The 17672-nt window shown below is 42.3% G+C and overlaps 1 protein-coding gene across 1 annotated transcript in view; it reads right to left on the bottom strand.

Moving 5' to 3' along the window:
• The window catches only part of wdfy4 (WDFY family member 4), a 306893-nt gene that overhangs the window by 218143 nt on the left and 71078 nt on the right, over positions 1-17672 (bottom strand). Inside the window, exons 16-18 of the mRNA XM_059946114.1 lie at positions 6676-6752; positions 4495-4713; positions 115-293 (exon numbers count right to left, since the gene is read on the bottom strand). Of these exons, the coding sequence (XP_059802097.1) occupies positions 115-293; positions 4495-4713; positions 6676-6752 (475 nt within the window). The remainder of the gene's footprint in view (positions 1-114; positions 294-4494; positions 4714-6675; positions 6753-17672) is intronic.

The raw sequence follows: 17672 nt of genomic DNA, 5'->3' as shown, positions 1-17672 counted from the left end.
CAGCAGCTCACATAGAAAACAATGAAATGCTTTCAGTTTAAAATAAATGACTGCAATGGAAGACATGGATCTATAAATTGTTGTGAATTTAAAATTAAAAGCCACATGATCCACCTTTGCCGTTCCAATGACTTTTCCATTTAAGTAGGCGAAGACGGTGCTGTTTTTTCGAACATCTTTGCTTAGTGTCACAGCCAAGTGGTGCCACTGACCGATAACCAAGTACCTGGAAATATCGAACTCAACGGCAGTGAGTGCAGATGGCTGTTGGTCTTGCTCTACTTTGTTCCATTCTGAAGTGGACAGTAAGAAGAATTGATCAGATAGTTAGAATGTACTGTAGTACATGAACGGGCCAAGCCCAATGCCAAATTAAATCCCTTCTGCCTGCTCGTGATCCATACACCTCTATTCTATGTACAGTATATTCATATGTCTAAAAGCCTCTTAAACAGCAGTGTCCCATCAGCTCCCACCAGTAACCTAGGCTCTACCAGTACCATGCCTCTACCACTCTCTGAGTAAAAAGAATTCCCTGCATATCTCCTTTAAACTTCCCCACCTCACTTTAAATGCATGTTCTTTTGTACTTGGCATATATAACCTGGCAAAAGGATTCTGACTGTCTACCCCAGGTGTTCCCAACCTGGGGACCACAGACCCTTGGTTAATGGTAGTGGCCATGGCATAAAAAAGGTTGGGAACCCTTGGTTTAGAGGAACGTTGGGAACCAGGATAGAGGAGAAAAGAAAGGGAACTTTGTAAGCATCACCAAGTGAGTCAGACACCTTCCCATCAGGACTTCCAAATGATCGGAATGGTATTGGAATTGGTTTATTATTGTCACACGTAGTGAGATACAGTGAAAAGTTAGTCTTGTACATTGTTCATACATATCAAATCATTACACAGTGCATTGGGCTAGAATAAGGTAAAACAACAACTAAGTATAACAAAGTGTAAAAGCTATAAAAAGAACACAGTGCAGGTAAACAATAAAGTGGAAGATCATAACGAGATAGATTGTGAGGCCAAGAGTCCAATTTATCAAAACAAGAGATCCATTCAAGAGTTTAATAACTTTGGGATTGAAGCTATCATTGAGCTTGGTGGTGTGTGCTTTCAGGCTTTTGTATCTTTTGCCCGATGGGAAAGAGAAGAAGGAATTGTCTCAGTGGGTGAGGTCTCTGGTTATGCTAGTTGCTTTACCAAGGCAGAGAGAAGCTGTTGTTCAGTATGAGAATGTTCAGCCAGACAATGGGTTGGTGGAGGGGAACTGGCTGGGTCTCTGCAAAGGGTCCTCAGACCATTCTGATGCAGGATGGAGGTATAGAGGATCATATGTCCATTCTGAGGGTGAGCTTTTTGGTATCGGAGTACTGAAAATGGTCGATCTGGTAGAGAGTGAACTATTCCCATTCGCTCATTGACCCGATAACCTTGTTTACAGCTTATTGCCCTGGTCAAAATGGTTTTAACCCATCAGAAATATCTCTTCCCTCTTCCTCCCTGCAGCTTAACAAGCTACTTTTTATCTCTTCTTTAATTCTGACAGTGCCCAATCTGAAACATTAACTTCCTGCAGACGTAGCCTCAATTCCTGAGTATATTCAGCTGTTTCTCTTTTAGTTTCAGATTTCCAGAATAAAATCACAGAGTGTAGCATGGAAACAGGTCCTTCAGTCCAGCTCTTCCAACCGACCAGGTTACCTACCTGAACTACACCTAACCCATCCATATTGACCAGGTTATCTAACTCAGCCACACCCAGCCGCCTCCATTGACCCATACCCCTCTAAAATTACCTATTTCTCTACTCATATACCAGCCCAGATGTCCTTTAAATGGTGTAATTGTATTCACGTTGACCACTTCCTCGGGAAGCTTGATCTGCATAAAAATGTTGCTAGTCAGCTTCCTTTTAAATCGTTCCTCTCTCACCTTAAGTTGTTAATTTTATTTTCTTATTTATTTTGAGATACAGCTCAGGACAGGTCCTCTTGGCCTAATGAGCCATGCCACCCAGCAACCCACGGACTTAACCCCGGTCTAATCACAAGGCAGTTCATTGATAGTCTCCTGTTCTAATTAAGCAACACAGCACCCCAAATAAATGAAGAGAATCCCAGCAATTTTCTCTATTTAGTTTTTGTTCTTTAAGTGCTGTTCCAAATAAACATCTGCCCCAGTTAAACGATGGTGTGTGTGTGTGTGTGTGTGTGTGTGTGTGTACACGAGGGGTGTATGTTCATGGCCTAAGGTAGGAGCACATTTATTTTTCAACATAGTCCCCTCCTACATTTACACACTTAGTCCAGTGGTTGTGGAGCATACTGATCTTGGACCTCCAGAAAGCGTCCACTGATGGGTGATTGATAAGTTCGTGGCCTAAGGTAGAAGGAGATGAGTTATTAACTTCAAACTTTCTGCATAATCACTCAAAGAGTTGACCTGCATGTGCATGTAACGAGAGCTGTATAACTCATCTCCTTCTACCTTAGGCCACGAACTTATAAATCACCCATCTGTGGACACTTTCTGGAGGTCCAAGATCCATCTGCTCCACGACCGCTGGACTAAGTGTGTAAATGTAGGAGGGGACTACGTTGAAAAATAAATGAGCTAAGTTTTCTAAGATTGACTCCTGCCTTAGGCCACGAACATATCAATCACCCCTTGTATATAAACTATAAATGACAATAAAAATATAAATAAAGTGTCTATTTCTTATTGTAATTTTAGTTCTTTTTATGATGTATTGCATTGTACTGCTGCCGTAACAACAGCAAATTTCACAACATATGCCAGTGATATCAAACCTGATTCGATTCACAAGATTGGTACATTTCCACTTACAGCCAAGATGAAAAACAGGGCCCATATATGTATAGATGAATCCAATTGGGAATCTGGGAATTTTTTACCTATAGAGTAGTTGGAACAGGGAAGCGGCTGACACAAAGGTGTAGTTCAAGCAGGTAGCACAATAGAGTTGTTGAGGCAAATAGGTTGGTCGTACAAATGTACTGAGGTGGCTAAGTAGATGGTGTGATGTGCACATACAGATTGGATTGAGTTACTAGAGGAATTTTGCACCATAAACACACAGGAGGATTTCCCATACAAGGAGGCCTGTTTTTGGTTGTACAATTCCGTGCCAGTTTCCACTTGAGTAGATCACTCACATTTTTTCCAACCTGCAACTCCCTTTTACTTCCATCATCAAGATGTTTAAAACTATGAATTCCTCCCCCCCACCCCCCCACACACACACACACTTTCAAGAATTCTCTGTTAAATAACCATTGGCACCAGTGACACTATTTCTTCTTTTAATTATGCTTCTTCTCCAGAACTGCAATCGATTACAGTCTGTGATTTTGATTTTGATTATGGATTTTTGGGCCAACTGAGTGACCTGGTGCTTTTGCTGTCTCCAGGGGAATTTGGCTAAGTTGAGGGTATAGTGTGCAGCCGTCATTTCCTAATGGTGGAACACAAACCCATGGTCAGCTCCATTACTCCCCACTGATTAAAGCGTTGAGTGAGGTTGAAATTGACAAGGATGAGAGTGGAAAGCGAGGAGGTGTTCAGCACCGTCTGCCTGCATTTATCTGGTTTTCCTCTTGCTGCTGCGGGAAGAAAATGCACGAGTCTTGGGTTTGATCACCTCGGTGATGTGGCTTGTGGCTCTGGGACTCTTTGTCGGGGGAACCTGCAGTTCATTGTTTAATGCCTTCAGCGCTGAACGTGCTCTGCAGACTCACTTCTGGAAGACTTTTCAGTTCATGTTCCATGTGTATTCGGTTACTCTTTCTCGCTATTTGTGCGATTTGATTGGGGCACTTTGGTGCAGAACTGGTTCCGGGCTGCAGTCATGGACACGACGCTAAACCGGACTGACTTAGCAGTTGTCACTCCTGGATCATTTTTGAAGACTCCACAGTTTGATGCTTAATACTCTGTGTGTTCTTTAGTCACTTTCTTCTGTTTGCACATTTGCTTTTTTTTGGGCATTGGGTGTTTGATGGTTATTATCAGAGAATGAATACAGTATACAACCTGAAATACTTGCCTTTGCAGACATCCAAGAGTGAACAACGGAAAACTATTGGAACCCCAAAGCCCCCTCTCCCCCCTCCCCTGCGCAAATAGCGGTAAGCATCAACACATCCACGTGGTCCCACGGTGTTTCTTTGTTTCATGGCTGCCTGAGGGAAGACGAATCTCAGAGATGTATATTCCATACATACTTTGAATCTTTATGCAATGTACCACTCCCTACAATCCCATCAAGGATGATAAGACCCAGTGCAATAAAACCCCCAGCGCTCAGTTCTGTAGCACCTAACACAGTCTGCAAACTAGACAAGAGACATTCTTTCATGTAATTCCACCAGAAGCGACATATTTATTGCCTGAGTTTACGGGAAACAGAACCAGAACTTTGTAAAATTAAGTTGAGTGTTATAGGAAAGAGTTAATGCACTGTACCCAATGGTTCAAACACCTCCTCCTGTGTGGAAATGACCAGCTGGTTACCAGGTGCTGAAATGCTGATGGATAAACAAGTGTAATCTCTTTCCATCTTCGACATGTGCCGGAAGAGAGTCAGGAATCGAATGGGATGTGCATCAGCAGCGGAACTGAAGCTGATAATCATAAACCATGTGGAGTATGTCAAGCCAACAGGTGGTGGAAATCCCCGGCAACCTGAAAGAGAAACCAAAGAAAAAAATAGAGAAAGACAGAAATACAAAAGTACAAAACAACAAAAAATACAGAAGTCCTTCACTAACTTGGGTGAGACTGGAACTAGAGGTCAAGAGTCAGAGTGAAAGGTGAAATGTTTTAGGAGAGCAGGAGTGGGAATTTTTTCACTCAGAGGGTGGTGAGAGTGTGGGATGAGCTGCCAGCACAGTGGCAGGATGCAGTGGTGGATGCAGGTTTGATTTTGACATTTTAGGATAGGTACATGGATGGGAAGGGTATGAAGGGCTATGGTCCAGATGCAGGTTGATGGAACTAGGTAGATTAATAGTTCAGCATGGATTAGATGGGCCAAATGGCCTGATTCTTTGCCTCTAACTAGCCCATGACTCTATGACTCTAACTAGCCCATGTGCTGGCTTCCTTGCTGAGATTTTGAGCATTCCTGGTTGAAATCTGCAGTACAGATGCTCATATCTGACACTTGTCATTGACATGGGACAGCCTTGGACCATAAGAGTTCTGGCTAGGAATACAGAGGAGTTCAATATGTTCATGTGCTTTAGGAAGAGCTGTCTCGGAAGGATAACTATGACTATTCCAATGTTGTGCACTCAGCCTCCCACTTCCTATCCTCAGCTTATCCACAACTCTGCCTCTTGAATCACCCACATAATCAGCCACATCACCAATGCTGGTTTTCAGTTCTGTAATATGTTGAATTTATAATTCTCATCAATTGTGGAAATGTTCCAAGGTCTCACCCCTCTTCACCTCTTAAACTTTGCTCTTTCCTTCATGTTTCAGATAGAGCTTAAAACTTATGTCTTTGACAATGTTATCAATCTTCTGTCCTAATACCTCTACATGTCACTGCATCTCAAGGAACACTTCATAATATTTTATTTTTCTTAAAACGTGATAAAATGCAAGAGTTTTCTGCAATTGTGAATGAAATGCAACATTATTAATGCATGAAAAGATATAAAAAGGGAAGTGATAAACACAAGAGGCTCCGCAGGTGCTAGAAATACGGAACAACACACACCAAAATGCTGGAGGAACTCAGCAGGTCAGGCAGCATCTATGCAGATGAATAAACAGTCAACATTTCAGACTGAGATCCTTCCACATGTGCCTGTTTTGTAGCACCTTTCTTATCCTTCTGCATATTAATGTAAATGCAAGTCTCCTAGATACTGACTGCTCTGCCAAGGGAAGTACACCATATGATACGTTAGAACATAGAGCAGTACCACACAGGAACAGGCCCTTCAACACTGCTTTGTATCAGAAATGATTGTTTGATTGGTCAGTCATGAGGTCACATGACATAATTTCTAATAATGTGGTCCAGCCACAGCAGGCAAGCTGTAAACATAAAACCCTAGATTCCGCAGATGCTGGAAATCCAGATCAACACACACGACATGCTGGAGGAACTCAGCAGGTCAGGCAGCTTCTGTGGAAATGGATAGGTAATCAATGTTTCAGACCAGGACCCTTCATCAGGACTGAAAAGGAAGAGGGAAGAAGCCAGAATAAGGTTGGGGAGGAGTGAGGGCTTCCCATCTCCTATCAACATCCTTCTTCTCCAACCCTTCACCTTTTCCACCTATCACTTCCCAGCTTCTTACTTCATCTCCTCTACCCCACCCACCTGGCTTCACCTATTACCATCTTAGTTTGTACTCCTTCCCCTTCCCCCACCTTCTTACTCTGGCATCTTCCCCTTTTACTTTCCAGTCCTGATGTAGGATCTAGGCCCAAAACATTGACTGTTCATTCCCTTCCATAGACGCTTCCTGACCTGCTGAATTCCTCCATCATTTTGGGTGCTGCAGAAAGGGAAGTGGTTTGATTAAAGTATTCCAGCTGTCCCTATCTGTACAGTGTTATTTACCATCTAAGAAGTGCACAATTATTAAATAGAATATAAAACATTGTATGGAACTGCCTACTTACCATTCCCAATTCCACCAACCACCGGAGAATCAGTATTAGACCCCAACACCGTGGCCAGTGTGGGTAAAAAACAACACCTATTGAAAGATTCAAAGAGTTACATTTGCTTTCAAGAACTGATCGTATTTGAGACACTTTTCCTTTTTAATTTAATTTCAAGGTTTCAAAGGTACTTTTAATGTCAGAGAAATGGAGACAATATACATCCTGAAATGCTTTTTCATCACATAATCTTATTTTTTTCCATTTTGTTTTATTTACAGACATAGGCCCTTCCGCTCCAACGAGCCTGCACTGCCCAATTACACCCCTGTGACCAATTAGCATACAAACCGTACGTAATTGGAATGTGGGAGGGAACCGGACCACCAAGGGGAAACCCATGCAGTCATGGGGAAAACGTACAAATTGCTTATGGAGAGTGATGGAATTGAACCCGGATCACTGGCACTGTAATAGTGTGGCTAACCGCTATACTAACGGACCATCTGTTTCCCTTTAGTTCTCAACTTCGCTGTATACACTTCCCCCAGTTTGTAAATAATATCACCATTTCTAGCATCTTCAGGCCTGAATGCTTGAAACCACAGTGAGCAAAACAGTTCTGAATTGTCTTACTGCTTATTTCTTGGCATCTATCAACAACTTTTTGAAACTAACACACGCTATTTAAAAATTGTCCATTTCAACCAACGTGTAGCGTCTAATGGTTACACAAGTGCACAATGTCTGATGTTAGTTAGAAACTGTTTGTCAATAGTCTTCCTGTCTCAATTAATTGGCACAGTATACCAAATAAACACAGGAAATCCCAACTACTTTCTCAATTAGTTTTTGTTCTTGAAGAGTTTCCCCAAATAAGTGGCTGCCCCGATTAAAAAATGGCCCAATTAACCAGAATCCACAGTATCCCTGAATTCCCCTGAAGTATCCCAGCTTTCCTGTTGTCCTGCACCATGGAGTGTAGGAGTGTAGCATTTGCGCAGCATCTTACAGTGCTGGTGACAAGTTCAATTCCTGTCGCTGTGCAGGAAGACTTTGTATGTTCTTCCTGTGACCGTCTGCTCAGTTTCTCAGTTTCCTCCCACATTCCAAAGATGTCTGAGTTAGAGTTTGTAAGTTGTGAGCACACTACGTTGACATTGAAAGCATGGCAACACTTGTGGACTGCCCCCAGCACAACCTCAGACTGGGTTGCTTATTGACGCAAATCACGCATTTCACTACATGTTTTGATTTTTAATTTTTATTTATATGTTTGCTTGTGTGGCGCGTGGCCAAGTGGTTAAGGTGTTGGTCTAGTGATCTGAAGGTCGCTAGTTCAAGCCTTGGCTGAGGCTGTGTGTGTCCTTGAGCAAGGCACTTAACCACACATTGCTCTGCGACGACACTGGTGCCAAGTTGTATGGGTCCTAATGCCCTTCCCTTGGACAACATTGGTGGCGTGGAGAGGGGAGACACTTGCAGCTTGGGCAACTGCCGGTCTTCCATACAACCCGGCCCAGGCCTCAGTCATAATCGAAAATCGATGGACAGCCGAAGAAGAAGATTATATGTTTGCACTATTTATTTAATTTGATTATTGTTATGTATCGCATTGTACTGCTGCCACAATAACAACAAATTTCACGGCATATGCCAGTGATATTAAACCTGATTATGATCCTGTTTCAATATACATGTGACAAATAAAGCTAATCTAATCTAATTCTCAAGAATTAACATCACCACTGACAGACACTAAATATCCCTGCAGTTTCACAGCATTCCTGTTGTCATGCAGCAGGTTCTGCAATCTAAATCAATCAATAAATCAATAGATAGATAGATAGGTCCTTCAAAATAACTAATTTTCCATTATAATATTTTAAAGAAAACTGTGCTTAAATCATATTTCATAAAAAAACAACAGATTCTGCTGATGCTGGAAATCTTGAGCAACACACACTAAATGCTGGAGGAACTCAGCAGGCCAGGCAGCATCTATGAAGGGTAATGAACAGTCGGGCAAAAACCCTTCAGGGGGAATATACAAACCCTTCCCCCTTCCTTTCCAGTTCTGAAAAATGGTCTCAGCCCAAAACATCAAATATATATTCGTTTCCATAGATGCTGCCAGATCTGCTGAGTTCCTCCAGCATTTTGTGTGCGCTGCTATATATTGTACCAAACAGGATGCACTGTGGTTAGCACAACACTGCTAATTCCAGGTTCCCCTGAACATCCTGTACCACCATGAGTTAGAAATGGATCACTGCTTTGTCATTGCTGCGTCTAAACGTTGTTGAGGCCATCACTGCCCACAGCCTGGAAATGAACATAAAAATGCTGAGTAGGATACTCTCATTCTCACAGATGCACAAGCATTTCAGTTTGTAGTACATACGGCATTTTATATTGAACAGCTTGCCCCAAACTGAATGAAATCTGGCAGTCGACCTTCGAATAATAACAGTTAAAGCAGGCAAACAGCGAGGCACCATCAGCTCTAATTCTCCTTCCTTGTGGATCCACCATCTGTTGACACACCACCCATCTGAACTTAATAACCATAATTACATGACTGGGATTGCTAGACCTTGAATGGAAGCCAGGTTAGGAAAGCTGCTGTAAGTCTACTTGTCAATTTACAATGAGCTGACTGATAGAAAGCATCCATCCCAGTGCTGTGGCCAAATCAAAGTGCATTTATTATCAAAGTACATATATGTCACCATTTGCAACCCTGAGATTCATTTTCTTGTGGGCATTTACAGTAAATATGAAGAAACATGACAGAATCAATGAAAGATTGCACATAACAAGATGGACAAACAGCCCAAAAGACAACAAACTGCAAATATAAAAATTAAAAATAATAATAATAATAAACAAACAACAAATATTGAGCACATGAGATGAAGAGCCCTTGAAAGTGAGTCCATAGGTTGTGGGAACAGTTCAGTGATGGGGTGAAGGAAGTTGAGTGAAGTTATCCCTTCTTGTTCATGTTCAAGGGGTAATAAATATTACTGAACCTAGTGATGTTAGTCCTGAGGCTCCTGTATCTTCTTCCTGATGGCAGCAGTGTGAAGAGAGCTTGGCCTGGCTAGTGGAGGTCACTGATGATGGATGCTGCTTTCCTGCGACAGCGTTCCATGTAGATGTGCTCAATGGTAGGGAGGGTTTTATCCATGATGGACAGGGCTATATTCACGACTTTCCTCACCTCCTCAGTTTTTAAGTCTTAGTGTTCAGACTTCTTAAATTTTACAGACATCCCATGCGGCATTTTCACTGCAGAAGACTGACAATCGAAACTCCACTTACAGTTGAGCATAAAAGACTCTATGGCACCATTCAAAGGGACTTCTCCCAGTGTCAACATCAAGTGTAAGGAGTTTGTACATTTTCCCCGTGACCATGCAGGTTTCCTCCAGGTGTTCAGGTTTCCAAAGATGTACGGTCAGGGTTAGTGAGTTGTGGACATGCTATGTTGATGCCAGAAGTATGGTGACACTCGCAGGCTGCCCAGCACAACCCTCGCTGATTTTACGTGATACAAACAATGCACGTTACTTTATGTTGCCTGACAAATAGAGCTAATCTCTCTATGATCCCTAAAGCAACACCATAAATTACTTGGTCATTAACCTCATTGACATTCATAAGTGTTCTCCTGATGAAAGGTGGCAGTCCAAAATATCCAATGTTTATTCCTCTCCATAGATGCTGCCTGACTTGCTGAGTTCCTCCAGTATTTTATTTATTTTATTTAGAGATACAGTGCAGAATAGACTTCTGGCTATTCGAGCTGTACCACTCAGCAAACCCTGACCAACCCCATTTTAACCCTAACCTAATAACAGGAAAATTTACAATTAACTTGCCTGGTACATCTTTGGACTGAGGGAGGAAATGCCCCCCCCCCATTCCACAGAGGTCGCTGGGTTGGAACTCCAAACTCTGAAGCTCCAAGATATAATAGCATCACACTAACGGTGACACTACTGTGGCACTCAATTTGTGTGTGGTGCTCTGGATTTCCAGCATCTGCAGAACCTCTTGTGTTTGTCCCTCACTTTGTCTTCATATTATGGACTGTGTGCATGAAAGGCAAGGCCAAGGTTATGGCCAAACCCCTGAGAAGACAATCGTGAGGCATATTCTGAGACAGTGTTAGTCCTTTTGGTGAAGGTGCCTCTGCATAATTATTGGTGGGGAATGAGAGGGTTCATATCCAGCAACAAACTGTGATACACTTCCATTCAACATCATTAGACCATGAGACATAGGAACAGTATGCGGCCATTCAGCACATCTTGCATAACCTGGAGGGGAGCCTGCAGGTGGTGCCGTGACCAAGGCCAGCAATGTTTGTCCTTCTTGGTGAAGGCACAGTCAGAGTAACCACAGCGCATTTTATGGATGGCACACATTGCATCTACTGTGTGCAGCCACTTCTTTCAGAACTGGTGAATTTATCATTTTCCAAGCTCATTCACATCATTCAAATTCAGGTCAGATCAGATCACATTCAGATTTCTTTATAAGACCATAATACCATAAGACATAGGAGCAGAATCAGGCCATTTGGCCCATCGAGTCTGCTCCACCATTTAATTATGGCTGATCCTTTTTCCCTCCCCTCAGCCCCATTGCCCAGCCTCCCCGTAATCTTTGATGCCATGTCTAACTAAGAACCAATCAATCTCTGCCTTAAATACATACAACCATCTGGCCTCCACAGCTGCCTGTGGTAACAAATTCCACAAATTCACCATCCTCTGTCAAAAGAAATTCCACTGCATTCCTGTTTTGAAAGAGTGCCCCTCTATTCTGAGGCTATGCCGTCTTATCCTAGACCACCCCCTCCCCACCATGGAAAACATCATTTCTACATCTACTCTGTCTAGGCCTTTCAACATTCAAAAAGTTTCAATGAGATTGCCCCTCATCCGTCTGAATTCCAGCAAGTACAGGCCCAGAGCCATCAAACATTCCTCGTATGATAACCCTTTCGTTCCCAGAATCATCCTTGTGAGCCTCCTCTGAACACTCCCCAATGCCAGCACATCAAGATGAGGGGCCCAAAACTGTTCACAATACTCAAGGTGAGGCCTCACCAGTGCCTTATAAAGCGTCACATCTCTGCTCTTGTATTCTAGACTTCTTGAAATGAATGCCAGCTTTGCATTTGCCTTCCTCATCACACACTCGACCTGCAAGTTAGCCTTTAGGGAATTCTGCACAAGGACTCCCAAGTCCCTTTGCATCTCAGATTTTTGGATTCTCTCCCCATTTAGAAAATAGTCCACACATTTATTTCTACTACCAAAGTGCGTGACCATGCATTTTCAAACATTGTATTACATTTGCCACTTTCTTGCCCATTCCCCTAAACTGTCTGTCCTTCTGCAGCCTACCTGTTTCCTCAACACTACCTGCCCTTCCACTAATCTTCGTATCATCTACAAACATGGCAACAAAGCCATTTATTCATCATCTAAATCATTAATATACAGCATAAAAAGAAGCGGTCCCAACACCAACCCCTGCAGCACACCACTAGTCACTGGCAGCCAACCAGAAAAGGATCCTTTTATTCCCACATGCTACCTCCTGCCAACCAGCCAACACTCTAACAATGCCAGTAAGTTTCCTGTAATACCATGGGCTCTTAACTTGGTAAGCAGCCTCATGTCTGGCATCTTGTCAAAGGCCTTCTGAAAGTCCAAATATACAACATCCACTGCATCCCCTTTATCTATCCCACTTGTAATTTCAAAGAATTCCAACAGGTTCATCAGGCAGGATTTTCCCTGAAGGAAACCATGCTGACTTTATACTATCTTGTTCTGTGTCACCAAGTATTCCTTCACCTCATCCTTAACAACTGACTCCAAAATCTTGCCAACCACTGAGGTCAGGCTAACTGGTCTAAAATTTATTTTCTGCTGCCTCCCACCTTTCTTAAAGAGTGGAGTGACATTTGCAATTTTCCAGTTCTCTAGAACCATGCCAGAAATCTTCTCTAACGCTACCTCTTTCAGAACCCTAGGATGCAGTTCGTCTGGTCCGGGTGACTTGTGCACCTTTGCTCTTTCAGCATTTTAAGCACCTTCTCCCTTGCAATTGTAACTGCACTCACTTCTCAATCCTCACACCCTTCAACAACTGGCACACTGCTAGTGTCTTCCACAGTGAAGACTGATGCATAATATTTATTTCATTTGCCATCTCTTTGCTTCCCATTATTATTTCTCTAGCCTCATTTTCTAGTGGTCCTATATCCATGCTCATCTCTCTTCTATTTTTCACTTAGTTGAAAAAGCTTTTACTATTCACTTTGATATTATTTGCTAGTTTGCTTTCATATTTCATCCTTTCCCTACTAATGATTCTTTTAGTTGCTCTCTGTAGGTTTTTAAAAGCATCCCATTACTGTTAATTTTTGCTTTGTTGTATGCCCTCTTTTTAACTTTGACATTAGCTTTGACTTTCCTTGTCAGCCACAGTTGTACTGTTTTGCCATTTGAGTATTTCTTTGTTTTTGGAATATGTCTATCCTGCACCCTCCTCATTTTTCCAGAAACACACGCCATTGCTGCTCTGCTGACATCCCTGCCAGCAGCTCCTTCCAATTTACTTTGACCAACTCCTCTCTCATACCTCTCTCATAATTTCCTTTACTCCACTGAAATACTGCTACATCAGACTTTCCTTTCTCCCTATCAGATTTCAAGTTGAACTCAATCATATTGCGATCACTGGTTCCTAAGGGTTCTTTTACCCTGTTCCCTAATTGCCTGCAGTTATTACATAACACCCAGTCCAGATAGCTGATCCCCTCGTAGGCACAACAACAAGCCACTCTAAAAAGCCATCTCATAGACATTCAACAAGTTCACTCTCTTAAGATCCATTACCAACCTGATTTTTCCAATCCATTTGCAAGTTAAAATCTCTCATGACCATCATTACATTGCCCATTTGACACGCCTTTTCTATTTCCCATTGTAATTCGTAGTCCACCTCCCAGCCACTGTTGGGACGCCTGTATATAACTGCCATTAGAGTTCTTTTACCCTTGCAGTTTCTTAACTCAACACACAAGGATTCAACATCTTCCAATCCTATGTCATATTGTTCTAATGATTTGATTCCTTTCTCTATCAGCAATGCCATGTCACCCCCTCGTCCCATCCCTCCGATACAATGGATCTTGGACATTCAGCCCCCAACTACAACCATGGCTCTGTGATGGACATAACTTCATAAACAACAGTCTGCAAAAGTGCAACAAGATTATCCACCTTATTTCTTATACTCTGTTCATTGAGATATAACACTATGAGTACTGTATTTGGTCCAGTTGATAGGTTCACTCATCCTCCAATATCAGTAGCACCTATCTATAAAGTCAAGTAATGAGCTTGCGTTCCTTTTTACTGACAAAATTCAGAAGATTAGACATGTTGCCAGTGTCTCTGCATCAGGCCAGAAGTCAATGTCATCCTTTCACTCACTTAGAACTAATTCAGTTAAGAAATCACAATCCAAACTGATTGACTATAAAACTTTAGAAATTGTGCTACACTTGAGATCTTCCTCCTGTTCCCTTGACATTTTAAAAATGTTTTTAGCTGCATGGCACCAGACTTTCTGCAAATAGTCAACATTTCTCAGGCTACTTCCCCAAAGCCCTGAAAACTGCAATTATTAAGCCTATTTTTAAAAAGAACAACCCAGATGCCTCAGGAATTAATAACTACAGGCCTGTATCAAAATTACCATGATTAAGTAAAATCATTAAAAAGGTTGTTTATCAGCAATTTAACAGCTTTTTGGCATTAAGCAACTATGGATGTTCTCCGGTCGGGATTTTGACAACACCAAAGCACTGAGACTGTTCTGGTCAAGGTTTTAAATGACATCCGCTTAAACCATGATGATGGTAAAATTTCTGTTTTGGCTTTACTGGATCATAGTGCTGCTTTTGACCATGGTATATTACTGGGCAGACCGGAAACCTGGGTGGGACTTTCCAGTACAGTCCTAAAGTGGTTTAAATTGTATTTACAGGACAGGGACTATTTTGTATTGATTGGTAGCTGCATAACTGACTGAACAAAAATGACATGCGGAGTGCATCAAGGGTCCATACTAGGGGCTCTTCTGTTTAACATATACATGCTCAAATCTTGGTAAGCAACAAAATATCTTACTGTAATGGTAATGGTGTTTTAACAGGTCTCTATAAAAATTCCCCCAAACAGCTGCAGCTCATCCAGAACACTGCTGCTAGCATCCTCACTAAGACTGAGTAGAACAGATCACTCCAGTTCTCAGATGACTATGCTGGCTTCCCGTCCAAAAGCTAGACTTTAAAATATAACTACTGGTTTATAAAGCATGGAGTGGTCTAGGACCAAAATACATCTCCAATCTCTTGCTGCATTATGAACCTTCCTGAGCTCTCAGGGCTTACCGTCCCCAGGGTCAAAACTAAACATGGTGAAGCAACTTTTAGTTACTCTGCTCCACATATCTGTAATAACCTTCCAAAGGATCTGAAGTCTGCCCCAACTTTAAGCTCTTCAAAATCAAGGCTTAAAACTTTTCTTTTCACTGTAGTTTCAATTAGAATCTCCTGTGCTGTGACTTCTATTTATCATATCTATTTTTATGTTATTTTATTCTCTTATATATTGTCTGAGTTTTGATGTTTGATTTTTATATCTTGATCTATGTAAAGCATTTTGAACTGCCTTGTGTATGAAAAGAGTGGTGCAAATAAGCTTACTTGTTTGCTTACTGCATTTGCTGCCCTTTTTGATTCTGCATCCCTAATGCACTGGTATTTACCCTGTTGGCTGCAATTTTGTCCTGTCATCTGCCCTTCCTTCCTGACAGTCTGACTGCATGCTATCTTTACTTATTTACTATATGGCTTATCTTGAATCCCTTCATTCTGGTTCCCATCCCCCTTCCAAATTAAACCCTCCCCAACAGCTCTAACAAACCTCCCATGAGAATATTGGTTCCCCTCAGGTTCAGGTGCAACATGTCCCTTTTGTACAGGTCATACCTCCCACAGAACAGATCCCAGTGATCCAAGAACCTGAAGCCCTGCCCCCTGCACAAGCTTCTCAGCCAGTTTTATCAGCCAAGTCATCCTGATTCTACCCTCACTGGCACAGGTAGCAATCCAGAAATTACTACCCTGGAGGTCCTGCTTCTCAGCTTTCTGCCCTAAATTCTCTCTTCAGGACCTCTTTGCTTTTCCTTCCTACGTCATTGCTGCCAATATGTACTAATACCAGGCTGCTCCCCCTCACCCTCCAAAATGAAGTGAACGCAATCCGAGACATCCCTGACCCTGGCACCTTGGATGCAACATACCACCCAGGTGTCACATTTATGTCCACAGAATCTCCTGTCTGTTCGTCCGACTATTCAGTCCTCTATCACCACCGCTTCCCTCTTCTCTCTCTTTCCCTTCAGCACCATGGACAAATGCATAGTGCCAGTAACTTGGACTCCGTGGCATTGCCCCACAACAGTATCCAAAATGGTATATTTCTTATTGAAGGGAATGGCCACAGGGGTGCTCTGTGTTAACTGCCTATTCACTATCCCATTCCTTCTCATGACAGTCACTTACCTACTCACCTCCTGCAAGTTAGGGGTGACTACTTCCCTGTAACTATGATTGATTATCTTCTCACTCACCCGTACAAGCTGAAGGACATCCAGCTGCTGCTCCAGATCCCTAACATGGTCTTCAAGCTGGAAGCACTTCATACAGATGTAGTTCCCTGGGATACCCTGGTTCTCCCAGGACTCCAACATAACTATATAACAATTAAAGCATGGAAATAGACCATCTCGGCTCTTCTAGTCCGAGCCGAACACCTACTCTCACCGAGTCCCATAGACCTGCACTCAGCCCATAACCCTCCATTCCTTTCCTGTACATATACCTATCTAATTTTACTTCTACTGGAAGCTCGTTCCACACAGCTACCACTCTCTGAGTAAAGAAGTTCCTCCTCGTGTTACCCCTAAACTTTTGCCACCTAACTCTCAACTCATGTCCTCTTGTTTGAATCTCCCCTACTCTCAATGGAAAAAGCCCATTAAAGTTAACTCTATCGATCCCCCTCATAATTTTAAGTACCTCAATCAAGACCCCCCTCAACCTTCTACACTCCAAAGAATAAAGACCTAACTTGTTCAACCTTTCTCTGTAACTTAGGTTACCTGAAACCCAGGTAACATTCTAGTAAATCTCCTCTGTACTCTCTCTATTTTGTTGACATCTTTCCTATAATTCAGTGACCAGAACTGTACACAATACTCCAAATTTGGCCTAACCAATGCCTTGTATAATTTTAACATTACATCCCAACTCCTATACTCAATGCTCTGATTTATAAAGGCCAGCATACCAAAAACTTTCTTCACCACCCTATCCATATGAGATTCCACCTTCAGAGAAAAATGCACCATTATTCCTGGATCACTCTGTTCTACTGCATTCTTCAATGCCCTACCATTTACCATGTATGTCCTATTTTGATTAGTCCTACCAAAATGTAGCACCTCACACTTATCAGCATTAGACTCCATCTGCCATTGTTCAGCCCACTCTTCTAACTGGCCTAGGTCTCTCTGCAAACTTTGAAAACCTACTTCATTATCCACAACACCACCTATCTTAGTATCATCTGCATACTTACTAATCTAATTCACCACCCCATCATCCAGCACGAGGGAGAGTACACTAAGTACCCCTGACACTGTAGGAAAAAAGGGAAACTTAACAGTAACTTACCCAGAACTAATGCCTCATTTGAGCCGGCCTCCTTTGAACCAAAGCCTGACGTTCCCACTCTCACTACTGGCCCACTCCCAACAATGGCCGCTGTGTTTGTCATTTCTGTTCTTTTATCTACTCCTGTCTGAGCTGCTCCCACCGCTGACTGGGTAGCCACATGTACATTGAAACGCAG

The sequence above is a fragment of the Hypanus sabinus genome, chromosome 21 (assembly GCF_030144855.1).
Source record: "Hypanus sabinus isolate sHypSab1 chromosome 21, sHypSab1.hap1, whole genome shotgun sequence".
Taxonomy (NCBI): Eukaryota; Metazoa; Chordata; class Chondrichthyes; order Myliobatiformes; family Dasyatidae; genus Hypanus; species Hypanus sabinus.
Note: the sequence above shows the minus strand (reverse complement) of the source record. Positions and strands in the feature narration are given on the sequence as shown.